Source organism: Diceros bicornis, chromosome 31 (assembly GCF_020826845.1).
Source record: "Diceros bicornis minor isolate mBicDic1 chromosome 31, mDicBic1.mat.cur, whole genome shotgun sequence".
In the NCBI taxonomy this organism is placed as follows: domain Eukaryota; kingdom Metazoa; phylum Chordata; class Mammalia; order Perissodactyla; family Rhinocerotidae; genus Diceros; species Diceros bicornis.
Window position 1 is genome coordinate 22,081,041 of NC_080770.1, and position 26,803 is coordinate 22,107,843.

The following is a 26,803-nucleotide window of genomic DNA, read 5'->3' on the forward strand; positions in this document are numbered from 1 at the left end:
GAAGAGACAAATCCTGAGCCATCAGAGAAGGATGCCAATTGATATCATAATTTCCTGTCCTGACTCCAAAATCAAGTTCTGTAAACTGCATGGTGAGACAAAAATCAAAGCAGAAAACTAGATACCTAAGTGAAGAATAATGAAGAAGAGGAAAGGACAGGGACTGAATGAAGTCAGAGTAGGAGAGAGGAGAGTGACAGTGAGCAGACACCAGAGAAAGAAGAGTCGGGGGATAAGATGCAGAAAGATATAGAGAAGAGAGAGAAGAAGAATTAATTCTAAAAAAATTGTATATATTAGAAAGGGTAATTTGACTGAAGCTGTCATAGAGAATTCAGCTTCTTTCTCCCTGACAACTGCACTATCGCTTGCCCCAAAATCAGAGAGGAGATGCAGTTGTGGATCATGAGCAAAGGTTGCCAAGGACCTTGAATACCCAAGTGTGTAGAAAGTGCAGCCATATCTTACACTCTGTCCCACAACCGTCACCACTCACCTAAAACACTTCAAATCAGGGGGCCCCCACGAAAAAAATTTCTGCCAAGCTGGCCTCAACGCCATGGTGCAGTTCAATGCACACTTTGCAAACAGAGACGCTTTTAAGAAGTCGTATAGCTTTGTGCTGAGGCCAGGGAAGCTCAGGAACCATGGACCACCATAAACTTTCACTGGTGGAAATACTCTCCAGCAGCTCCATCATTTGTCAGAAGACACACAGAGCATAGATTCCATCAGATCAGTCTAGAGGAAGCAACATAAAGAAAATATTTCAGACAGACTGAAAACCTTACCTCTTTTCTTATGAGCAAATGGATGACTTCCAATAAAGTATATTTTTCATAGCTTCAACTTTACTTTATTTAGGAGGTGAATCATATGAAGCCTGAATAAAACATGCATCCTATATTACATGGAGATTTATCAATGCTTTCTCTCATAAGAGGTTATGTGGTATAGAGAGTTAATGGAGAAAGGAGACTCTGCATGTGACCATACTTCACATGGTTCCTCCCCAGAAGCACTAAGTTAGACAAAACAAAGTCTATACTGGTGCGGGGGAGAGTGTCTGGAAAGATAAGGGAAGTTTCTTACTTTGGGTCTTGGAAAGTTTTGGGAGCAAACTATTCCTGTACTCTGAGAAAGAAATGCCTCTGAAGCCAGTTCTCTTCCCACAGTTTTTCTTTTGGAAAAATGTGAGTTAAGTGTTTTCTTTTTACTGCATTGGATATTTATGGTAATTCCCACAAAAGTTTGCAAATGCCTAAGGCAGGCTGTTAGCCTCAGGAGCGCCAAGGAAACCATTACTCCCAACCCAGTCCCAAAGGATGTCCAATGAGCTACCTAGCTCAGACAGTCTAAGGGCAAAAGCAAACTTTGGGATCAATTAGTTAAATTTCAACTCACTATGACTTGAAATGAGGAAACTTTTTGTTCCATTTTCCACAGGATTTGCTTAAGTCCATCTCTTCTAAAAGCATGAAAGTCTTTGAAGCCAATTTTAGGCTCAGACAAATGAAATATCTAAGGTAAACTTGAATCCTGGCCTCATCATTTATCTGCTATGTGATTTTAAGCAAGTTTCTCGACTTCTTTAAATCCCGATTTTCTCTTTATAAAAGACAACAAGTAATATCATTTATTTATTTTAACATTATTAATGTTAAATTCTCCCATTTCTAATCCTTTCTATGTCTATAAATCAGTGTAGAGAGGAAGACAGGAAAGAAAGAAAAGAAAAGAATTCTTAAATACTCGTTTTATGTGATTTCTTTTTATTTTTAAAGACATATGCCTTTCCACTTACAGGGAAGAGAGTTAGACCTTTGCTTCGAAATGGTTGCAACCTACTAAAAATGGATAGAGTACATTACAAAATTACTTTGTTACCTGGAAAACCACACTAGTACCCAGCCCTCTGGCCTTAGAATTGCCTACAAGGTATGACACAGCATGCTAGGTGCCTTACATGAGGATGAAGTGAGAGGTCCAGGGTAGGAATGGAGGGAGAAAGGTGGGAGACAGAATTGAGGGGGGAGAATGCCATGAATAGATTGTAACACACTTTGCACTTTTGCTGAAGTGTGTAGTGGCAACCAGCAATCCCAAATGGCTCAGAGAAAATCACACACCAACATCTGGCCTTTTTTAAAAAAATGGACTAGAAAAAGCCCGAAGGAAGTGTTGGTATGTTATTTAAAGTCCTTGAGCTTCAAGTTCCCCATCAATTAAACAGGAATGTAAAGACCTACCTTTAGAAAGTTTCTAGAAATACTAAAATATGTAACATATGAAAGGAAAGAATCCCTGGCTCAGGGAAAGTGTAGAGGAAATATTTGTACTTTTGTTAACCCTCCTTAAATATGAGGAATTGAAGACCAAAGAAGTGAAATGAATCACCTAAGGTCATACAGCTCATTAGTAACAGAAATGAGCCTAGAATCCAAATCTCTTAAGTATAAGTCTAAATCTTTTATTTTAATAAGATAAACAGCGATGTCATAAGATTTCTTGGCCTGGAAAACAAGAACAGCCAATGAATTGGTCCCTGCATTAAACTTCCAGTGAAAAAGCCCAAAATTAACTCACTACCTTTGAGGGAATGATTCAGCTTCTTAGTTGTGGTGGAAACATTTTGCAGAGGAGAGTTTCAAAGGAGACCGTTAAACTGGCCGAAGGCTAGAAGCTGAGTCAATGATCTCTTGGAGTTCCTTCCAGCTCCGAGTGAACTGACCCTGAGTGCTCACTAAAATCCATTGTAGATGGAAGGACTGAATTACCTAACTGGACTCCAGCTTCTGTCAAATCAATGCTAGGGTTTCACAGAATGCAGCTGACTGTGGTCATTCAGTCATGGAAACTGTGGAAATGGGAATAGATGACAACTGAGGTTTGTACTATTTTAAGTTTGATCTACATCTGTCTCACATGTAGTCTTAGGATGAATTAGGGCCCTAATTTAAACTCTGCTCATTTAAAGTTGTATCTTACTAAGCTAAGGTTTCCAGTGAATAATTCAGAAACTCTGGCGGAAAATTAATATCATATACTCTTCTTCTTTGGGCCTGAAATGGAAGATTAAGTAAAGAAAAAAATGATTATTTAGAATTTTTGTCCAGAATACTCAATGAATAAGTATTTTATTAGTGTTGATGTTCTTGGGGAAACTGAAATATTTTATCTTAAGTTGAAATATTTTACTGTAAATCATTTATTTCAGAAGGCACTTGGCAACGTAAGAAAAACAAACCTTAATTATGAAAATGACATGCAAGATGTGTCTAAATTGGAATGATCTCTTCATCAATTATTATTCAAATAGAATTATTTTGACTTGGGTAGTAGGTAAAGGCAAGAAAATTCAAATTATCAAGTAAATTAAAATATAATCCTCTCTTGAAACTTATTTTTTACTCTCAGATGTCTCTGGCTTCTATTGGCCCTGTAGGGGAGAAAAATCAGCTTACTACATCTGCAGCTTTACTACTGGTTTTGCCTGTAACAGGTCCTCTCAATAGTTCCCTTTGATTATACTCACATAAGAGATACTCATCGCTGATTCCCTTATGGAATCTGGTCACACTGCTTCTCCCATAGCTGATTGATAGGCGGTATGAGTATGGTATTGGTATGAGTTCCAAAAGGAACTCGACCATACAGAAAACTGGGCCAATCAGGTTTTATCTTCCAAGAAATTCACCAAGTGACTCAAATTCTGTAGCAGACGGCCATGGATCATGTTAAATGATGGAGTCATGTGATACAGGTACAGTTTAGAATCAGAATCCTCTGGTCTCTGCCCTTCTTGAGTCCTGATTGTTTTTTTCATCAGTCACTGAGATCAGTGTCCTAAGTATAAACTTCTTTTCACTTGAAATAGTTTAAGTTTCTGTTCCTAATCTAAAGATATTTTTGCCTTCCCTTCACAAAGGTTTTTCAAAGCATGGAGTGAATGGCAATCAGCCTAAAAGGTTATTTCTCTTTTCATTCTTTTTTTGATTATTGGATTCTAAGTAAGCATAAAATCCAACTCTTGTTAATTTACATATGAGGATGTTGAGTAGCCAAATCAGAGATGATAAGTGATCTATGGGTGAAACCATTATTTCTTGACTCCCATGTTAATGCTTTCTTTATTGCATTTCATTACCTCTCGTCAAAAATACCCATCCACACAAAGTTTTTATATAAGAAAATTTGACTTTCTCCTCTTAACTTTAAAAGTTTTTCAAGTTAAATGTTTTATTTTTCATTAGAAGTCACCACGATTCTGTTCCACACTTCCTTCATGGCATTTTTCACTTCCTTATTCTTGAAAGTGTAAATCAAAGGATTGAGCAGGGGAGTTAGGATGGTGTAAAATATTGCCACTATTTTGTCAAAGAAGAAAGCAGATGGAGGTCGTACATACACATATATGCATGGGACAAAGAACAAAACCACAACAGCAATGTGAGATCCACAGGTGGAGAGGGCTTTCCTCTGCCCTTCAGCACTACGGGTTCTCAGAGAGAACAGGATGACACTATAGGAGACAAGCAACAAGGAGAAGATGGTGATGCAGATAAACCCACTGTTGGCAACCACCAAAAAGCCAAAGACATGAGTGTCAGTGCAGGCAAGCTCCAGTAACGGGTACAAGTCACAAAAGAAATGATCGATGGCATTGGGGCCACAGAAGGGCAGGTGGAAGGTAAAGAGAATTTGTATCGTGGAATGCAGGAAGCCCCCTGTCCAGGCTACGCCCATCAGAATGCCACAGAGCCTCCAGGTCATGATGGAAAAGTAGTGTAAGGGTTTGCAGATGGCCACATAACGGTCATAAGCCATGACAGTGAGGACAATCACCTCCACTCCAGCAAAGAAATGTTCAGCAAAGAGCTGGGTCATGCAGCCTTCAAAGGAGATGGTTTTCCTCTCATAGAGAGAGTCCACGATCATCTTTGGGGCAATAACAGAGGAATAGCATGCATCCAGAATGGACAAAAACGCCAAGAAGAAGTACATAGGGGAGCCCAGGAGCGTTTGGCTGCTGCTGATGGTCACCACAATTAGCACATTGCCCCCAACAGTTGCAATGTAGCCCAACAAAAAGACAACGAATACTACTTTCTGAACATTTAGATTCTGGGAAAGCCCCAGGAGGATGAACTCAGTTACAGAGCTTTGGTTTTGCATGATTTTCAAGGAAAAGCTACCACAGTGAGCATGTGGAATCTAGAATTACGTGAGAGAAGAATTCATCTCAGACCAGTTTATGACATTATCATAGTCATCAACAAGTTAGTGCATCCATATGAAAAACCACCTTGTATATTTCTATCATCACTGACAAAACAAAATTAGAAATGTGTTGAAGGTGGTAGTGGGAGGTCAGGCTCAATTGAGGTGGGGATAAATTATTAATACTTTGTAGCAGACAGTTTCAATATGGAGGAAGGGAGGTATCCGCATGTGGTAGGGATGAGAATTTTTTTTTTTTCTCAACTGCTAGTTCTGATCAATTAGTAGTGGTTTCCTGGAGTGAACTGTTGAGAAGATTCTGAAGCCACATCCAAGTTCTGAGGAAAGGAGGACTGCAGTTTATTAGTCACGCCTGCCATTTGCATTTTCTCTTATCTACAAATAGAAGAAGAAATAATATCCAGTTTAAGAGCCACCTGAAAATCATGGCTACTCCCCCAAATATTTCTTTGAAAGTCTGAATTGAATTGGGTCTTTAAGATGAATTAATTCATTCTTTATGAAATAGAAGGATCTATGGAAAAGTGTCCTGCTCTATAATTAACACATAATATGTATATACTGTGTTTGGTTTTCTTCATTCATCATTTCAAAATAAGAACATGAGTTTATAAAAATAATATCTACTTCAGAGTGTTGTCATGGTGACTAAGTTAAATAATGCAAGGAAAGCAATTGTTCAAGGCCTACTGTGTAGGAAACAGTCCATGGTAGGTCTTATTATCCCTATTATCGTGTTGAAAGAGATAATAACAAAGAACAGGTGCTGGATCTGGAATAACACAGAAACTCTGGTTCCCACACCCAAGTCCTTCCCACTGGAACAACAAGGAAAGAAGTAAAAATTTTTCTTTTCTAGCAAGAACTTCAGAGTAGAGACGGCTTTTCTACTGTCTCCATCCACCTGTAGAGGTTAAAGCCTTCTGATTCCTTTGTTGATGTTTGAAAGAGGCCGTTGATAAAGGATACAGAGCAAATGATGTAGAATCAGAAGGTAACGGTCCAATTACTTACAAATTCTCAACAACCACACAGGTAAGGAATAGAAACATGTCAAATATAGCCAGTCTTGAGGTTTTATTAATTACTTGCTAATCGTTTATATAATGTGGCTCAATCTGATCAAGTACAATTCTCCAAAGTATATATGTTTCAAATTTATGACTTTGCTGTAAAGTAGGGGTGTTTGTATATAGCCTACCTGCTCATCTCACAGGATTAAGATAAGGGTCAAAGTGGAAAACGTGAAAATGTTTCTTCTGATAAAATGCCCTTATCATTTGTAGTTACTACTCTATCACTTAAAAAGCCAGCCACCTTACTCACAGAAAGCTTTTCCATAAGTCATCCAGATAATTATTCCAACATTTGACTTCATTTTACATAGGTAGACAGCTTCAAAGAATGATTCTGTCCTCAACTGTACATAGAAATTTATCAGTCAAATAGCATATGTATGTATACATAAACATATACTATATTTATTAAATAGGTGAATAAAAGAATAATGGGGCTTATTCTGATAATTAAAAATAAGCTGATTTTTATGAATACCACTTAGTTAACAAAAACAATACTAATAAACCTAAAAAATATATCGTTGTGTATGTTAATATCTGCCTTTTTTCACTATAAAATAACCATTTCCATTATTTTCCCAGGGTTCTACGCATTCTTAAATGATCTATAAACTGCACTGTAAACTCCATATTGAGCTACAAGCTGGCATCAAGAAAACAAGAGTAAAAAACTAACTCTATAAGGTCACTGAGCTAGTCAACAACCATTTATGAAAAAGTAAACGCCATCAATTTATGATCCAGCAGTGATCAGCTTTTCCTGTGGCCAAAGCAAGAGAGACAACAAAATGAAGTGAGCGGGAACATCAGCTCCAGATTCACACAGACCTAGATTCAAATCCAGACTCTTCTACTTAGTTGTATTATGTCACGGAACAAGTTACTTAAAATTCTCAAAGCTCAAGTTTAACTTTTGTAAATGAGTTTAATAAGAATGTCTATTGATAGGGTTCTTGTGAGAATCAGATAAGGCTATAACATAAAAACATGTATGCGGTTAGAAGCAAAGGAGAAAATCACAGTGAATGGTGAGAAGCCCCCAGAGCCATTGACACAGAGCAGAAATGACAGCATATTTACTCCTAATTCCTGCTTTACCATGACCAAGGCTGACAAGTGTTGTTACTCATCTTTTTATTTATTTACATATGATATTTTGTTGCTCATACTGCAGACATGGTATTGCTTAAATGTGCCACACATTTAAACAATGTTTTTAAATGTGCTTAATAGTCCCTGAATAAATTATTGTGGCCCTCAGACCCACATGCGTCCACGTCTTTTTCAGGTAGCTTCACTGTACGGGGAAAAAAAAAAAAAAATTGGCTGGTGGTGGAGAGGAAGACCAAGCCTCTATATTAATATAACAGTTAATTCTTAGGCTTTCCACTTTCATTATCTGGGAATTCTAAGAGTAACACCACTTGAGAATTAAACTGTTGATTAGATATAAACAAATAAATCTCGTCTTTTTCAGATAAAAGGAATTTCCAAAATTAGTGTTAAAACTTTGCCAATGGAGAGTACAATGTCCTCGTGGTTTGTACACACAAGGTTTATGATTTTAAGTCATTTAAAAAATAATTGCCCTAAATGTAACGTGTTGTCCTTGATTGAATCCTAGAACAAAAAAGAAACAGTAGTGAAGATATTAGTGAAATATGAATAAAATCTGATGTTTCACTAAGAATAATATATCAGTGCTCATTTCATCGTTTTGACAACTGTGCCCATGGTAATGCCAAATGACAATATTCGGGGAAAATAAGTGAGGTGAGTACAGGAACTCTCTACACTATCTTGGCAAATGTCCTGTTAATCTTAAATTACTCCAAAGTAAAAACAAATAAAAATAATATAATAACTATTCAGTTTCTGCTATCAAAAAGTTAACAATCACACCTTCACCGCCTAATAGTCATGTGTCATTGAAGAAACCACTAAGCCTCAGCATCCTCTCTCATAAAATAGATACAGTAACACTTATTCAAGCTGCCTGTCCCACAAGAGTCGAATAAGACAATTATTACGAATGTGCTTTGCAAGGTACAAATCAAAAGGAAGATGTGAAATATTGATGCCAGCATTATTTTTAAGCAGTGTCTACACACACAAGGTGAGCTGGAAAATTGAATCTATCATAAAAATAAAATATGTACTTTTAAAATCACATTTTTTAAGTTATATCAATTCTAAAATTGCAATGAAACTGCTTCATGAATTCTATCCTTTGGGAAATGTTTTAGCAGATATTTCCAGAATAATAAACATGCTTGTACTCCCTATCCTAGTAACCCCAATCCTAAAAATTATTCTAAAAGTGAGATGAGGTGTAAGTTTTATAATGGAACATGATGTGTCATTTATAATAGTAAAAATTTAGAAATATCTAAAATATTCAATATTAGGAAGGTGTTTATATAAATCAGACTGCTATAGATTAATAGCACATGATTCTGAGAATAAAACACTAATTAATAGTATGAGGACATACATGGTAAAGCATTTTTACAATATGTTAAATGAGAAAAACAAGAAAAATTACAATAGCTATGCACATGTGCACAGACGTTTTAATATAACTTTAAAACCTAGAAGGAAACGTATGAAAATAGTATAGACTTTTTATTTTCAATATGTATCTTGATATAATTATAAGAATATTTAAAATTAAAAATCAAGTTAAAACCCACAAGACCACATTTTCCATCATCTAAACAGTTCAGAAAAAGGAGACGGGGTTTGTGGATAATTTTATCACCTATCCAGTATAATAAATTTGCATAGGTGGAACTAACATGCTAACATAACATAAAATCTTATGCTAAAAATTTTAAACTATTGTAAACCTTCCATAAATGGTTGTCTCATGGGCCCAGCCATCCCCATCCTCTGTCCTCACTTTGATCAATTTTAACTTCATTTACTCCTATAGGAAGTAGTTTATTCTGTTCATATTTCTCCTAGAAGATTCCGTGGTCTTTCCTTTCTTGACAGCCATGCTCTTTAATATGCTGGAGCTGCAGCAGAGATTGCTCAAAGCCCTTCATGGCCGTGACCTGTGGGCTCTGGGCCATCCCGTGGGGCTGTGACCTTGGGAATTTTGCCTCCTCACTATCCCCAGTACCCACTATTTCCTTCCCGTTCATTTCGGCAGCATACTAATTGTGGCATCAATCGTTCTGAAAATAATTGAAATTCCTGTTTCACTTTGAAGTATATATATAACATTTAAAACTATATAAGGAATTAGTAGTAAGGTTGTCATTATGAGTAGTGTTTTTTAATTACATATCAAGCACTAAATTTTAGATGCATTTATATGTACCTGTTTGTGGATGTATGTCACATTTGCATATATTTTTCTAAATAAATAGTTATTACAAATTAAAAGAATAGATTAAAACCCCATTCTTAATTACCCTTTCTGTTAAGTTCTTTAAATCCACTGTATTTTTTTTCTTTTTTTTTTCGTGAGGAAGATCGGCCCTGAGCTAACATCTGTCAATCCTCCTCTTTTTTTTTTTTCCACTGAGGAAGACTGGCCCTGGGCTAACATCCATGCCCATCTTCCTCTACTTTATATGGGACGCCACCACAGCATGGCTTGACAAGTGGTGCATTTGTGCGCCCGGGATCCGAACTGGCGAACCCCGGGCCGCTGCAGCGGAGCGTATGCACTTAACCGCTTGCGCCACGGGGCTGGCCCCCTAATCCACTGTATTTTTGATCTGAGATTATTATTTACTTCAGCAATAACAGATTTATTCTTTGTCTCTCTAGCTAAGCATGTTCCTTTCCATGATAATCTGGGAAATATGTTTTCTCCAGATTTCAGATCCTTTTGTCTTCCCTCAATATTGTTCTGCTGATTTCCCTCAATATCTCTAGTTTAATACTCTTGCTATTTCTGGAATTTAAAGAAAAAAAAAAAAACTTTCTCTGTTTCCATCTGTGTCCCTCCTGATGGATGCCTGACCTCCTCTTGTCTATTGTCTTAGCAATTTAGTTGATTTTAAGAGAGAGACAAAGCCACAACAACTAGCACTAAAGCAGTTCAGAGCTTCAGCCATTTAAATATTCCTTAACAATTCTGATGCAGAAATCTAATGTTATTTATGACATCAAATGCCTAAGAAAATTTAGTGGACTTATTTAGAGAAAATTAAGTGGACATATGTAAAATCAGAAGACTGCTCTGTGACTTGAGTAAGTAACTATTTCTTACCCTTGACGTCCTTCCCTGTGCCATTTGTTTGGGTTTTGTTGTGGAAATATTAAGTGCGATATTATATGTAATAACTCTGCAAACGGTAAACAGCACTTGAATTGCCATGCTCCTACATCAGCATTTTTTATACAGCCTCAGAAAATTCCACTTTTTAATCTAAAGCATCACAATGGGAGAGCATTAGAGGAAGAATGATACGTGAGAACACATATGGAAGGAATAAATAAAGCGCTATTGGAGAGCTAAAACAAAAATCTGTACTTGTTGCATCTCATATTTAGTTTGTTGGATTTAACTTGAAGAAAAACTGAAGATGGGTCTAATTTCATTACACTTGAGGTAATAGGTCCTCCTAACGGCCCTCGAAAGTTTGCATTCTAACAGCTGCTATTTATTGAGAACGTACTATGTGTCAAGCACTGTCCTATCGACTCCACATGTATAATTTTATTTGAGTTTTCAAATCCTTTGAACTTGATAATACTATAATCCCCATTAAAAGTGAAGATTCTGAGGCCAGAAAGGTTATGTAACTAGTTCAGATGTTCATAGTTAAGCCCATGCATTGCATTAACCTAGGTAGCCTGGACCACAACACCCATATTTCTAAATACAACATCACACTTTAAAACATTCTACGAAAATGCAAAAATGCAAATTGTAAGTCTTACCATGTGTCACTTACTTGAAAATTCTGGTCATGGCAATCTCCTCTTCTCTATGGAGAAAAGCCCGTTCCGTGGCTGGAAAAATGTGAAGTATGTTTCCAAGCCTCACTTCGGCATCTAAGAGAGAGAGGAAAAGCATCTCTGGCAGACGTGGTAAAGAATGTTCCCCACTGCTTCTCAAGCACTGTCTTCAATATAGCTTCCCAGACAAAGAATTAATGAAGCAAAAGTTTCCTCCTTGTTTTCCAACTGGAATTTAAAGAGGTTTCTCTGAGATGTCATGAACCTGTAGAATTGCCTCTCAGTTCCCTTCAGGGTTTGGAAATTTCCCATCAGTATGACTTTCCAAGACACAGTTATCTGTGGTTTGACTTGCTCAAATGTTTGCAAAACTTTTATGTCCCCAAACAATTAGAGGTTTTTTTTTTTTTTGTTTTTCTTTTTTTATCTGCTCCTGGGTTTCTATTTGAAGATGCTTTCATTTCCCTTCATATTCAGAAGGACATCATCGTCTACACTGGGATGGAATACAGTGTCTGTGCAGGGTTGGGGTAAAATGCCTATGCTCTCTCTAAATACAAGAGCTGAGTTCTGGGAGAAGGCACAGCATCAATCCATAAGGACATGTAATGTTTTGGGAGTAGAATAGCAATAAGTGCTTGTTAGATAGTTATAGATTTTATATATAAATGTGCAAAGATGTATAGATTAATCCAAAATATTCTTTTTTCTTTATAGTAGCTCATCTTGATATGCCATGTCTTTAAAAATAAAAGCACAATTTCTAGTTATAAAGGAATTTTTCTCATTTCACTTTTTTTAAAAGAAGGAATGACCGGTCTGTTGACTCTGATGGAATGTAGCACTGGGATGGACTCTTGAGGGAAAACTTGGACTTAGATTACGAGGTCCCTTCAGGGAGGGTCCATACCAAGGAGTTTGTCCCTCTATACACTCTTGTATCCCACCTATTTTTATGTCTGTTCACTCCTCACAGAAAGAAGTAGAATTGAAGTGACTCATCAGAAAAGGGAACACCTGGAAGCACCTTCACTTTAATTGCCCGTGGTATTAAAGGACAATTGTTATTTTCTTTGGGGGGGGGGGTTGTTGGTTGTTGTTGGGTTAATTGAAATTTTAGATGGTTTTTCCCACATAGAAGAACTATCTGACATGGACCACACTCCCAGAGGAGATGATATTTTAAAAATATGACTCAACAGCAGGACTCCAGCAATGAATCCTGGAACCCTGGTTCCTAGTTCAGACCACACTTAGCATCTTCTACTTTATCCCATGCCCTGCTTTGCTTAATCCTTTATTTTTTCCTTCTGTTAGAGGAAGCGAATGGGATAACACTGAAATAATAGTGTGAATATAGGGTGGAGCAGATAATATAACAAGCATGTTATTTGTGCAAAAATAAGGTGAATTCAGAAAAACTTTACAAATCAGAAAAGAGAGAGAGGGACAGAGACAGGCACAAAGACGTGTGAAATGGGGGGATAAAATGGGGGTAGATAAATAGCAATTTTCCCTTCCAGAATTTATCCAATAATCAGTTCTCCCTCACAAATTTAAAATTTCACCACCATCATTTATTGAATTACAAAATAAATACTAAGTCTCCAAAGATGGATGATTCGATTCCTGGGCCATTTCTTCTGTTCTTTAAAATTCTTTACTACTGGTATAGCAAAATGTTTACAAACCAGAGCTTTATGACAGGCTCTGATATCTAGTAGATCTAATCCCTATCTCTGTTCTTCTCACATTGTGTGTATCACCAAGGTTATTGAAACACAGGCACAGATCCATATAAATTTTAGAACTGGTTTATCAATTTTCGTGAAAATATGCTTTGTCATTTGGGGTAGGTATTATTAAGTCATCACAGAATTGATGTATCTAAAAGCAAGGCCTCCCCTAGGGTGTGCAGAACCAGTCAAATATTTTTTACAGAACCCAACTATATAAACAATTTGATCTAAAAAAATTAATAGTAACAAACTATTGACTAAAGAGTATACTACAAAATTCATGAGTCAGTGTAAGATATAGTGATTTATTGGTGGAGATTTAGGATCACAGGTAGAGAGCAGGTACTTATGTATTTGTTTATTGTCCAGTCAGAGCACAGAAAGATTCTTCCTGGTGTCCAGGTTTCTCTCTTCCTGTCCAGTTCCAGAATCTATCTATTCTTCTTCTATATCAAACCTTTGTATTTTGGAATAATGCCTTTGAACTTCCTTAATAATGTGCATTTAGTGGGGTTTTACATCATAACTAAAGATACTGCACCATTTATTGGACTGCCAAAGAATCCTGGCTTCCAATGACTCTCTTAACAATGTTTTCTTGATGATGAGCACAAATACAAATCTGATGACCAGAATCTGCGAGAAAATGTGAACAGTAATTCATTTCCCGGTCATGTTAAATTGACTGGAAATTTATACCAAAAGTAGAGAACCACCCATCTTCCAACCACGTCTTCCCTTGAACTGTTTGGACCATAACCACTGCATTCCTGGAATGTGGTGTCTTTCAACACTGACCACAGCCTTGCCTTCCACACACCACCACCAGCAGGGAGGATGGATAAAAGACTTGACCCCAGACAAAGAAAAGTTGTTTCACATGCAAGTTATGTCCCTCATCACACATGGTTTAAGACCAACACATGAGAGCACAGTGCCACCATATCGGGAAGGTAAGACATGGCATTAATCAGAATGGCCAGTCAGTACTACAGAGCAAAAATTCTAAAGACCCTGGAAGGAGATAAGTGCAGCCACCTCTGAAGAACTGTCTGACACATGGCATCCTGTGCAAGGGTTCAGGTGACCTGCTTGGTTGTCAGCAGGAGGGATGGACAGGATACAGGGTGCCTGCCACCACCCCCACCATCAGCAGTGCTGTAGATGATGGCACTGTAATCAGACCAAGGACAAATGAGAGCTGAGAAAAGCCCACACATCTGGCTCAAGGAAGAGTCAGCAGGGGACCATTCATAGCCTGTATCCTTGAACTTGTCCTGTGTTACACAAAATCAGCACGTATATGCCATTCTAGTAATCAGCTTAGTAAAATATTATGAAAGAAATAATACACCATCTTGTGGAAATCATTTGATTGACACACTGCCCTACTGGAACCAAGGTTCTGGCCACAGGGTTTGGAATAACTTCATAGGTACAGAATTCAGAGCTTCTGGGGCTGTCCAATTAACTCCATGGGCAAGATAGAGTGTTGAAGAGCACCCCAAAGAGGGAAAACAAAAATGATACCCATGCTGTCTGGGTTAGGTTGGGGTGCGCCACCAGAAGGCATTGCCAAGTCCCAAACACTGGAAGAGAACTTGAAAATTTCACAGAAGACACTTCAAAGTGTGGAGTCAAGAACAGTGGCCCTGCTTGCCAAGGTCTAAGGGCAGTACTATCTAAAATATCAGTTCTTCTCATCGAGGAACATAAAGTGAGTTAAAGTGAGTTAGTCATGCAGCTGACAGGGAGAAGATGTTCCAGGCAGAGAGAACAGCCTATGTAAAGTGCATACAGCAAGAACATACTTGGCCAGTAAGAGGAATAGAAAGGTACCAGAGTAAGAAGGGGAGTCAGTGAGGGGTTGGTCATAAGAGAGGAGTTTAAGGGAGTGACAGGGCAGCTAGATTATGACTGCTGATTTTAGTAATTGTAAGGGCTTTAAATTTTACCTGAATGACATGGAAAGCCATTGAAGAGTATTGAGTAGAGGTGTGATATGATCTGACTTACGGGTTTAAAGGCTAATTCTGAGTGCTGTGTTGAGGATACAGTGTTAGAGCAAAAGATGCCAAGATAAAGCAGGGAGGTAGGTATGAGACCATTGTGATAACTCAGTTGAAAGATGATGATGGCTTGGAACTAGGTAACAGGTCTAAAAGTGATTAGAAGTGGTTGTATTTGGGATATATATTGAACATTCAGCCTACAGATCTCCTGATAGACTGGATGTGGTGAATGAGTAAAGGAAAGACCAAATGTGCCATGAGCTGATGTACAGAATGTTGTGAGAGGAGTATGTTTGATGATGGGGGAAGAACCAGAAATACAGCTTTAGATGTATTCAGTTTAAGAAGTCTATTAGTCATTCAAGTGGAAATATCATAGAGGAAGTTGGATTTCCAGATCTCAACCTCAAGAAAGAAATCTGGGCTGCAGATATTAATTTGGGAATCTTGGATATGGAAACAGAGTATGTCACAGTAGACTGGGTTAAATGTTACTGATGGATTCTGTAAGATGAAAAGTGAGTGATCACAATTAAATTTAGTGACACAGAGGTCATCAATGACCTTGAAAAGAACATTTTCAATAAGTATTAGGTATTGGAGTGTTACTGAAAAGGGTTTAAAGAGAATGGAATGAAAGAAATGGGAGACAGATGTTATAGAACCTCTTGAGTTTTTCTACAATGGAGGGAGAATAAAATGGCTGATGAAGGAAATGAGATCAAGGGAAGAGATTATCTTAAAGATGAAAGAGATAATAGATTGCTTTTTGAGAATGTAAATGATCTAGTAGATAAGGAAATGTGGATGAAATAAGGGTTATAGAAGAGATTTTTAGACCAATGTCCTCGTACAGGCCATAAGGAGATGAGGTCCACTGTGTAGGTAAAGAGGTTGGTTGCATTTGCATAGTAGCGTAGGTAATGCATTTATAGAGTAGGTAGGAAGGTAGCATGTAATTGGATGGGTGGTGGCAGATTGGTAGATATAGTATAAAAGTCTATGGAAGTTCTCTTCCAATGGCTTAAATTTTTTCACTGAAATAGGAAGCAAATTCATGTAATGTTTCCCAATAAGTTTGATACTTGCAGTAGCTTTTTTAGGCCAATACCCTTCTTCAAATTAAAGCACCATTTTATTCCTACTTTGCTATGCCTTTGTCTCACGAAAAATACCGAATCTTTCAGTTTTAATTTAGAGATAATCATATGATTTACAATCTAATATTAGTAACGGCAAGTTTCTATAAAAAAGTAGTAAGACCGAGATTTGTTTCAGCAGTCAGGCTGCTGAAAAAGAAAAAAAAAGACAGACATTGAGCTGCTAAGTCCTATGTTTAATAAGTAAAACTCTTTAATGTGAATTAATTTGGGGGACCTATAGAACAGACAAAAGAAGAAATTTATGGAATCTGACAGGTAATAATTTCAGCATGAACGGTCAGAACACATCTCACCTATGTAATAGAAGATGTAGATTCTGGACCTACTTTGACGCTAGGAAAATTACCAAAAAGATTACAAATATTTAAGTTTAGTGATCTCATTATGATCCTTCCAGTATTTTAATTCTATATTTAAAATAGAAAATGATCATTAAAATGTTCTTACAGAAACCAATGTTATTACATTGCCATAGGTGTTTTCCTCTTCTTTAACATGAGGCAGAGTGAAGAATCATAAAGTGAATCCAGAAATTTAATTTTAATATATTGTAAGCAAGAAGTAAACATTGTGTTCTACTACTGACATAGCAAAAGTTAAATGGAAGCTATGTGCAAAGAGTTTTGATGCCAAATTGTTGTGTCATCTATAAGCTTATGAAGGATTTGATTTTTCATTATTATACTAATACAGTCATTTTGATGTCTGTGCTCTTTTTTACTTTGAGAGTTAAAAAATAATAGCATTCTGTAATCAGGACCCTGTCTATCTTTTACACTCTACTTGGACCACATTCCCCCTAGTCCACTGTGCGCTGATTACCCTGACCTTCTTCAGTTTAGACTAGTTCCTACCTTAGGGTTTCTGCACAAGCTTTTCTCTTTTGCCTTAAATGCTCTTCCCACTGATATGCTAAAGGATGGTTCTATCTCATCATTCAGATCTTGGTTTAGAAATCACCTCTCAGAAAACCCTCATGTCCACCTAACTAGATTTACCCAGTCACACATGCACCACTCCATTACAATTTTCTGAGAACTAGTTATCACTCCATGACTTAGTTTACATTTGCATATGTTGTTCGTCTCCTGCACTAGAATGTTAGCTCCAGGACAAAAGGGAACCATTTTCTTATGCATCACTGTACACCCAGATCCTAGAAGAGTATCTGAGACTTTGTAAAACTCAGCAAATATTTTATAATAAATAAATGAACCTCATACTTACTGAAAATAGTTGGTGACAATTAATGCTACATATCTATTAAATATACACATTTGGTATTTAAACATAAAAATTTTGATTTAAATATTGTTTGAAATACTGTAACTAATATTGCAATTTTTGGCATCATTTATATTTTTTAATCTCTTTTTGTTTTCAGGTGTACATCGTTATACTTTGATTTCTGCATAGATTACATCATGTTTACCATCCAAATACTAATTACAATCCATTACCACACATGTGCCTAATCATCCCTTTTGCCCTCCTCCCTCCCCCCTTCTCCTCTGGTAACCAGCAATCTAATCTCTGTCTCTATGTGTTTGTTTGCTGTTGTTTTTTATCTTCTACTTATGAGTGAGATCATATGGTATTTGACCTTCTCTCTCTGACTTATTTCGCTTAACATAATACCCTCAATGTCCATTGTGTTGTCACAAATGGCTGAATTTCATCATTTCTTATTGCTGAGTAGTATTTGATTGTGTATATATACCACATATTCTTTATCCATTTGCCCCTTGTTGGGCACATAGGTTTCTTCCAAGTCTTGGCTATTGTGAATAATGCTGCAATGAACACAGGGGTGCATGTATCTTTAAACATGCATGTTTTCATGTTCTTTGGATAAACATCCAGCAGTGGAATAGCTGACTCCTATGGTAGTTCCATTCTTAATTTTCTGAGGAATCTCCATACTGTTTTCCATAGTGGCTGCACCAGTTTGCACTCCCACCAGCAGTGTATGAGAGTTCCCTTCTCTCCACATCCTCTCCAACAATTGTTGTTTCCTGTCTTGTTAATTATGGCCATTCTGACTGGTGTGAGGTGATATCTCATTCTAGTTTTGATTTGCATTTCCCTGATAGTTAATGATGTTGAACATCTTTTCATGTGACTGTTGGTCATCTGTATATCTTCTTTGGAGAAATGTCTGTTCAGGCCTTTTGCCCATTTTTTAATTAGGTTGTTAGTTTTTTGCTGTTGAGGTGTATCAGTTCTTTATATATTTTGGATATTAACCCTTTATCAGATATATGGTTTGCAAATACCTTCTCCCAATTGTTAAGTTGTCTTTTCTTTTTGTTGATTGTTCCCTTTACTGTGCAGAAACTTTTTAGTTTGATGAAGTCTAATTTTTTTATTTTTTCCATTGTTTCCCCTGCCCAGTCAGGCATGGTACTTGAAAATACATTGCTAAGATCTAATGCAATCACTGTCAAAGTTCCAACACATTTTGTCACAGAAATAGAACAAAGAATTCTAAAATTTATATGGACAACAAAAGACCTTGAATAGCCAAAGGAATCCTTAGGGAAAAAAAAAAAAAAAAAAAGCTGGAGGTATCACACTCCCTGATTTCAAAATATCCTACAAACCTATAGTAACCAAAACAACATTGTAGTGGCACAAAAACAGACACAGATCAACAGAACAGAATGAAGAGCCCAGAAATAAACCCACACATCTATGGACAGCTAATTTTTGACAAGGGAGCCAAGAACATACAATGGAGAAAGAAAAGTCTCTTCAACAAATGATATTGGGAAAACTCGATAGCCACATGCAAAAAAGATGAAAGTAGACCATTATCTTACACCATACACAAAAATTAACTCAAAATGGGTTAAAGACTTAAATGTAAGACCTGAAATCATGAAACTTCTAGAAGAAAACATAGGCAGTATGCTCTTTGATGTCGGTTTTAGCAACATATATTTTTTTGTAATACAACCATAAGAGAATGCTGAATCATGCTACGACCTTAGGCTTCCCATATATCTAGTCAAGGGAGGCAGTTTAAAAAGACATGTGTCTCTCTAGTGACAGCCAAAGAAGGATGTGGGAGAAAATAAATACTCTTTGGATTTAGAAATCCAAATCTAGAAACGTATCACCGAGAATCATTCTCCCGTAGTTTAAAAAGAAATAGATCTATAGAGTTGTACTTTTTTCATAAAGAATACATATCTTCAAGATATAGACACTAAATTCTGAGGTATCTTGACTCCAGCATGATAGATTATTAGTCTGCTTCTAAAAAGGATGAAAAAAGGTAGTGGAAAATTTTGGTAAAGTGGTGGCCTCCATTTTAAATAGCAAATTACTAATCTGAGATTATACTTGCTTCCAAAAGGAAATATGACAGCAGGCAAACTGGGCAAATTCGAACTCATAAAGTGTTTATATTTATTTATTCTTCCCTACTGCTTACTCAACCTATGAAATTGCAAATATCAAAAATAGTCTATTTTAGACTTATATTCATTCAATGATATTTATTAAGCACCTATTAGGTGGCTGACAGTATTCTACCCACAGCATGAGTGAATGAACACCACCCTAGCCCTTAAGAGATTACAATCTTGTGGGGAAAACAGAGAAAATAAAAGTCAAGAAACAATTTTTTCTGCCCAAAGCCCCAGTGCAGAGTTGTATATCCTAGTTGTAGGTCCTTCTAGTTCTTCTATGTGGGACACCGCCTCTGTATAGCTTGACGAGTGGTGAGTAGGTCTGTGCCCAGGATCCGAACTGGCAAACTTCAGGCCACCGAAGCAGAGCATGCGAACTTAACTGCTAGGCCACTGGGTCAGCACTGAGAAATATTTTTAAGGAACAGTTTGTGATCATTGAAATTAAGGATATAAGCAGCTGAAGAGCTAGAGAATAACTGAGGGGAACAGTTAGAGAAACTCATCAGTAAAGACTTGTCTATGTAGGTGGAGGCTCATCTGAAAATGATAAAAGTAAAATGGAGCCAGCAGAGCAAAATCTCTGGAAGAGAGAATTCTAACAGCGATCAGATTAAGAACAAAAGCCCTGAACCGGAAAAAGCTTGAATTATTCAAAAGACAGTTTATACAAGGAGAGAGAGAGAGAGTGGCCAGAGCCTTGTGAGAAAAGAGATGGAGTACAAAATGCCCTGGAGAGGTGGGCAGCAACTTGATCGTAGTACCTTAACCTGATTTGCATGCATAAAACACGCCCTTGGCTGCTGAGTCCCCAGTGAATTGGAATGAATGGGGAGAGCAAGACCTCATTGTCCTTGCAGGAAAGATTTGTTCTTAGCATGTAAGCTAGTGACTGCTCAGGGTCCCTTGTTTCATCCACAGCTTCCTCATGGCATTCTTCACCTCTGTGCTCCTCAATGTGTAGATCAAGGGATTTAACATGGGTGAGACAATAGTAAAGGACACAGCCATTGCTTGTCTATGGGGTAAGTGGCCACAGGCCTCATGTATGAGAAAATGCATGGCACAAAGAACAAGACGACCACTGCGAGGTGGGAGCCACAGGTGGAAAGAGCTTTATGCCGTCCTTCAGGGCTACAGGACTTCAGGGAGCAGAGTATGACCACATAGGAGGTGATAAGGACAAGGAAGATGATCACACACATCACCCCACTGTTGAGGATGACTAAGGCCCAAGATGTGGGTGTCCATGCAGGCCAGTTTTAACAATGGAAACAAATCACACATAAAGTGATCAATGACATTGGGGCCACAGAAGGGTATTTGATACATGAAGAGAAGCTGTATTACTGAGTGGATAAATCCCCCCATCCCTCCCAGGCCCCTCCCAGCAGCAGGCAGCACACCCAAGGGCTCATGATGGTCTTGTAGTGCAGGGGCTTACAGATGGCCACATAGCGGTCATAGGCCGTCACAATGAGAAGGATGATCCCCACACCACCAAAGAAATGCTCTTCAAAGAGCTGGACCATGCAGCCTTCAAAGGAGATTGTAGTGCTCTCAGAGAGGGAGTCCACAATCATCTTGGGGTCAATGACAGAAGAGTAGGTGGCATCCATGAGAGACAAGGAAGTAAGGAAAAAATACATAGGTGATCTCAGACACTGACTTGTCATCATGGTTACCACGATGAGTAGGTTTCCCAAAATGGTGGACACATACATGATTAGAAACACAACAGAGAGTATTTTCTGCAGCTCTGGATTCTTTGTAATGCCCAAAAGAATGAATTCAGTCATGTTGTTTGGATTCTCCATTTGCTGTGGGTTGATGTAAGCACATTGTTCTGAACTGGAAAATCTACAAAAGAATAGCATTTTTTATTAGTAATCACTGAGTGTATTGGATATTTTTGCACTCTATCTCATACTCTCTTGACCTGCCCTTTTCTCCAACCATTGATACAGCAACCAGATGCTAACAATTTTAGCCTGACAACAGCTCGATCCTACGGATCTTCCCAACAACACCTTCTCTCACCAGTGTATCTCTTGCTTTCTGTCCTGATACTTGCTGCTTGAAATGCTTAGAAGACCCTGCTTTGTCATTCTGGTGCATATACACACCTGGAAAGATGAAGGAATTAACACACTTTAAGGAGACCCGAGATCATTGGTAGATAGAAGCCTACCGTTTACCAGTGGATAAACGGTAACCAGCTTAACACAATCTTGGATTAACTGTCTTTCTTTCCCTGCTTCACTCTCCCTGTTCACTGCCTCCATTCTGTTTTCCAAAATAGCCTACCCACATACAAACCCTTCTCTCAGCCTCTGCTTTTAGGAAACCTCAAGCTGGGAAGCTGACCTCACTGTATCACTAGACACACCCAAGAACCAAGAACTTGGAACATTTCATATGAATTCTCAGTCTTTTATTCCATATACTTATTGAGCACCTGAATGGGCTAGTTGAAGAGCCTGTTAAGACAGATAGGTCATAACCCAAAGACTCTTTCTTTTTTAATAACTGTGCTTTTTCTATCTACATTTCTGCCTTCTCAAATTGAGTATATTTTTATTATTATGTATTGCTCATATTCAATGACTTTCTGCTATGTCTCAGCCAGTGGATTATCTTATGATACATTTTCTTCATTTTATAGATAAGATTCTGAAGCTTAAAGGGGTGAAAAATGATGCCAAGTTTCCACAACTAGTAAACATTGAAGCCAAATTCAAATCCAGCTTTTCCTGATTCAAAATCAATACCAATAGCAAGCTATGTTGCTTCTCTGATGATAATATCAAGTGCTCAATATGAAAGAGACTCTGTGATTCATGATATAATTTCATTTTCATAATGATCAACTGATATAGATTTATGCTTTCTGTGCCCATTTCATTAAACAATTCTACAATAAACTTCAATGACAATTCCACAATAAAGAGCATGTTCTAATTATATACATACATATATAAAATCCAATCTTGAAACTAGAAGTTACAATTATTGACTAAGCTTCCAAGACTCTAATCATTTTCTAGATACGCTGATTAAAGAAAATAAAACATTCAGTCTCTTTCTCTGCTCCAGGAAGACCCAGATCCAACTTAGCTGACACCATCTCTGAATACGAGCCTGAATCAGTGTAAATCATTCCTTACATTGTTCCTTGTGAAGGGGTGATTCCAGATGAAACAAAGAATTCTAAAGAATAGTCAAAATATCAGTAAAACAACTAACTCATTTATTTCACACTGTGTACAGCAAGGTGCTAGGTACGTTGCATGCATTATATCATTTGTTTTTCATATCACATGAGATATGTGCTATCACAAGTCCTACCTTGAGGATGAAGAAACTGAGACTTGGAGGCATTAAACATCTCATCTAAAATGACTGGGGATTATGAATCCAGGAAATCTCATTTTGAAACACAAGTTCTCAACCATTACATTATACCACTAAAGAAGTGAGCAGTGGCCTGAACTAGCTAAATACAACTGTTACTGCAGACAAATGATATGGTAAAAGAACTGCTTCAGTAGCAAACTTCTGTTTGCTAGGGTTACTTAAGCAGAGTCTGTCTGTCACTTGGTGGGAATATATTAGATTATTGCTTTAAATGGGGATGTAAACTACATGTCCTCTTAGACTCCCCTAAATACTCAAAGGCATATTCTTAGAATTATCCCTCCATTTAACAAAGTATACAGCTACCTGGACACTCTTTGCATATCTACAATAGGGACTAACCCCAGCCTCTCCCATCTCCAGCCTAAGAACTTCAGAAGCTCTTTAGTAGTCCTAATGAGGTAGAAGCAACACCTTCTTGGAAATCAAGATAGCTAGGTTTTATTCCAGGTTGTCCCTCTAACTGCTAGGATCCGTTGTTACATTTCTCACTACTCTGGGTATGAGATAGTTATGGCAAATGAATGGAAATCTAGGGCGTCAAAGGAGCCATCTCAGGGATTCTGTCCCTTTCAAACACAGCAATATGGTTCTTACCTGCATTAAATGTTTACACTTCAAGTAAGATTTCCTTTGATCCATCTCATCACTTAAAACATTTCAAAACAAACTGCACTAGGAAAGATAATAATGCCCCTTCTGTTTTAAAAATCCATGAATTCATCACAAATCTCTTTTGATTACTAGTATACATCTCAACTTCCCAATCTGACTTCCAAGACCTTCCCCCATGTAATCAACTTCATCATTTTATATATCTCCCTCCCACTGCAGTCAAGCCCACCTCTTACTGCCCTAGACATACCAGCTAGTCCTGTTCCTTAGCTAAGAAGATCATTGAATTATTGCTGATATGAAATCTGTGCAGATGCGTGTAACAAACATCCAGGATGATGGTGGTGAAGGGGGCATCGGGGAGGAAGTGAGTCGTGAAGGAGGAGTGGTAATGAATTCGTTGATAACAGATGGCATGGGTGGAGGCAGGAGGAAGTCAGGAGCTTATAGAAATGGAAAATAATCATGATGAATATTTGAATAGCACTCTCCAAACATTCTCATGCCTGTTATGTCCAAGCATAGTGGTCAGTAGCCTGTGCTACGAACTTGATCACATAGCCACCAAAAGGCTTTGAGCAAGCTGCACAAGTTCTCTAAGCCTTATCCACTGCCTCAAAAAATCAGGACAATATTAGCTCTTATCTCATATGGCTTTTGTGAGAATTAAGAGAAAATCATGCAGCTCTTACCACGGTACCCTCAAATAATAACTACTTGAGACCTACTGACTTTAATTGCTATTGCTTTGTTTTATTTTTGCAGGATTTGAAGGTTACCTTGTCAGTCAGTGGTCTGACTGGGATAGAGAACTAACTCTGCTCATTCTGAACCCAAGACCTTTCCCACTATCCTAACGAGACTGAAGTGTGTGTTCCTTCCCTTCCTAAGAGCTCATCTCTGAAACATAAACTCTTTTATTTGCTAATCTCATCATCTAGATAGAAGTCAAAAGGTAGACACTTAAGTTTTGATAATTTGCCAAAATAAAGTAGATCAAGCTAAAAACTGTTGATAGCTCAAGGCGCTTCATCCCAAGGCCACAATTTGTGTATATAGATAAAGCAGGCGTATTTTAAGTATAATTGTCATGTGCATAGGTGATTCCTTTATTTCAATGATTTCAAAATAGTTCAAATTAATAAGAACATGTTTAATATTCAAATACGTTTTTGAAGTCACCTCCAAAACTCAGTCTGATGTCATCTCTGCCATCTCCAAAAGCCAGTTACCTGATGGACCCACGAAGTAGAAGGTAGACATGGTGCAAGTAAAATTTCTAATATCATGTCAGGGTCACCAAAGGTCTGGTCCCATCCAGGATGTACTCACGTGAACCTTCTTCTACAAAAATGCTGTGAAGCATGACATGAGAGTTTTAATGTAGCAAGTCCAAGTGTGGAGGCAAGTAAGACCTTCACTGGGAGCAAGTCATCCAATTGCTTAAGAGGAAGTTATTTTGACAGGACCAGAGTTTCTAATGATTTTAAAGAAAGATTTAAAACAGCTTCTCTGTGTCCAAGGACTTAGGTAGAAAACAACCCTTGTGATTGGTAAAGGAATTTAAATTTCATCTAAATAGAAAATTTTGCCAAAAAAGACAGCCAGCTAAGCTGTTAACAAAATCATTCACAGAACTGTGTCTGCCATTTGGCTGCACTTTGAGCTTAATTTGTAAACAGTTTGCAATCCATGTCTTAAGAAGAAACATCATTAATAAGATGTCCACCTTTGGGTAATAGACCTGGGCTAAAAGCGGGCAGAGGGTCATTTTCAAATGGCACAGAATTTCAAAGTGTGCAGACTTGCATCATTCCAATTGCATCCCTTTGAGGCTGTCTCTCTACTGACTCAGGAGCTAATCACCGTTCCCATGAATTCCCATCCACCCCTGTAATGATCCACATTTCCCAGGGGCAGAACTTCACTGGAGCCAGGCCAAGCTGATGCTCCACAAACACAAAACCAGATCATGGTGTTAACAATTCAATTATTTGCTCCACAACTAAGGTCTCTTCTTCAATAACAGAATGGCCACGGAGTGATCCATCTGCCTGATAACATAAATGAAGAAAAGTCAATAGGATTTATTCTTGGCCACCTAGCAAATACCAAGACCAAATTTTTCTATCACCTAATCCGGTGCTCTTTCATCTTTTAAGAGTATTAATAAAATTGTGTCACATCTACCTGAAGGACAGCTGACATTATTAAGGATAAGAAAAGTGCCTCAGCCAGAAAAAAATAAGAACTAAATTCTGTCTCCCTCCATAAGTTGTACTCTCAAATGACATGTTTTCAACTTAGAAATATTTGTGGTTATAGTCTGTATTCTTTTTCCACCTTCAATGGTAAAAAATATCAATATCCTACATTTACAATGAACTTCACAGATTACAACTGGTTCATTAATATAGTTGACCATACACCCTGGGAAGCCTCCTGAGAAGGAAGAATCTCTCAATTTTACTAAATATGATCCTCACAGGTGATGGGCCAACCTCTGCGCTTATATTTTCTCTACTAACATTCTAAAACTACTCCATGTTCTCACCTAACCATGGGTTAAGCAGCGCTCCTCAATCTTTTTGTTTCATCGTTGCCCACTTACGGCACTTTTTAGACATTCTGTTCCCCTAATCACTCTCCCAAAATATTAACACCACAGATATACTATTTATGTACTTTATGTATATCTATGTTTTATATGTAAAAATAGTAAGATACTTTCATCTCCCAAGAAACCATTTTTACATACCTGGGAGAGAAAACATCCCCATTGCAAATGCATGTGTTAGAGTAACTTATGTATAAAAAGAAAGGGGAGGTGGTGGCCCGGGGGCATAGTGGTTAAGTTTGCACAGTCCACTTCAGCAGCCTGGGTTTTGCAGGTTCAGATCCTAGGCGTGGACCTACGCACTGCTTATCAAGCCATGCTGTGGCAGGTGTCCCACATATAAAGTAAAGGAAAATGGGCATAGATGTTAGCTCAAGGCCAATCTTCCTCAGCAAAAAGAGGAGGGTTGGCACTAGATGTTAGCTCAGGGCTAATCTTTCTCATCAAAAAAAAAAAAAAAGGAAAGAGGGGAAATAACATGGTTATTTAATCTTGGGCCTAACTAAAATTCTAACTGTGCTTCAAACAACTATACAAATCTGTATCCAATTCTTCTCTTCTGCATCACCCTCTTAATAAAATGT

The 26,803-nt window shown here is 37.7% G+C and overlaps 1 protein-coding gene and 1 pseudogene across 3 annotated transcripts; both read right to left on the reverse strand.

The window, feature by feature from the left end:
* Nucleotides 1-323: 323 nt before the first annotated feature.
* Nucleotides 324-5,211, reverse strand: LOC131395834 (olfactory receptor 4C15-like). Of its 3 annotated transcripts, none has more exons than XM_058527652.1 (2): nucleotides 4,261-5,211; nucleotides 324-341 (listed from the first exon to the last, which is right to left on the reverse strand). In XM_058527652.1, exons 1-2 carry the CDS (start codon nucleotides 5,173-5,175, stop codon nucleotides 324-326), a joined length of 933 nt encoding a protein of 310 aa, XP_058383635.1. In that variant the 5' UTR covers nucleotides 5,176-5,211. The 3 variants fall into 3 exon arrangements, with proteins under 3 accessions (XP_058383635.1, XP_058383633.1, XP_058383634.1); XM_058527650.1 differs by lacking the exon at nucleotides 324-341 and adding an exon at nucleotides 3,100-3,134 and having other exon boundaries at nucleotides 4,266-5,211; XM_058527651.1 differs by lacking the exon at nucleotides 324-341 and having other exon boundaries at nucleotides 4,240-5,211.
* A 14,736-nt stretch (nucleotides 5,212-19,947) lies between these two features.
* Nucleotides 19,948-21,656, reverse strand: LOC131395835 (olfactory receptor 4C6-like; annotated as a pseudogene).
* Nucleotides 21,657-26,803: the final 5,147 nt, after the last annotated feature.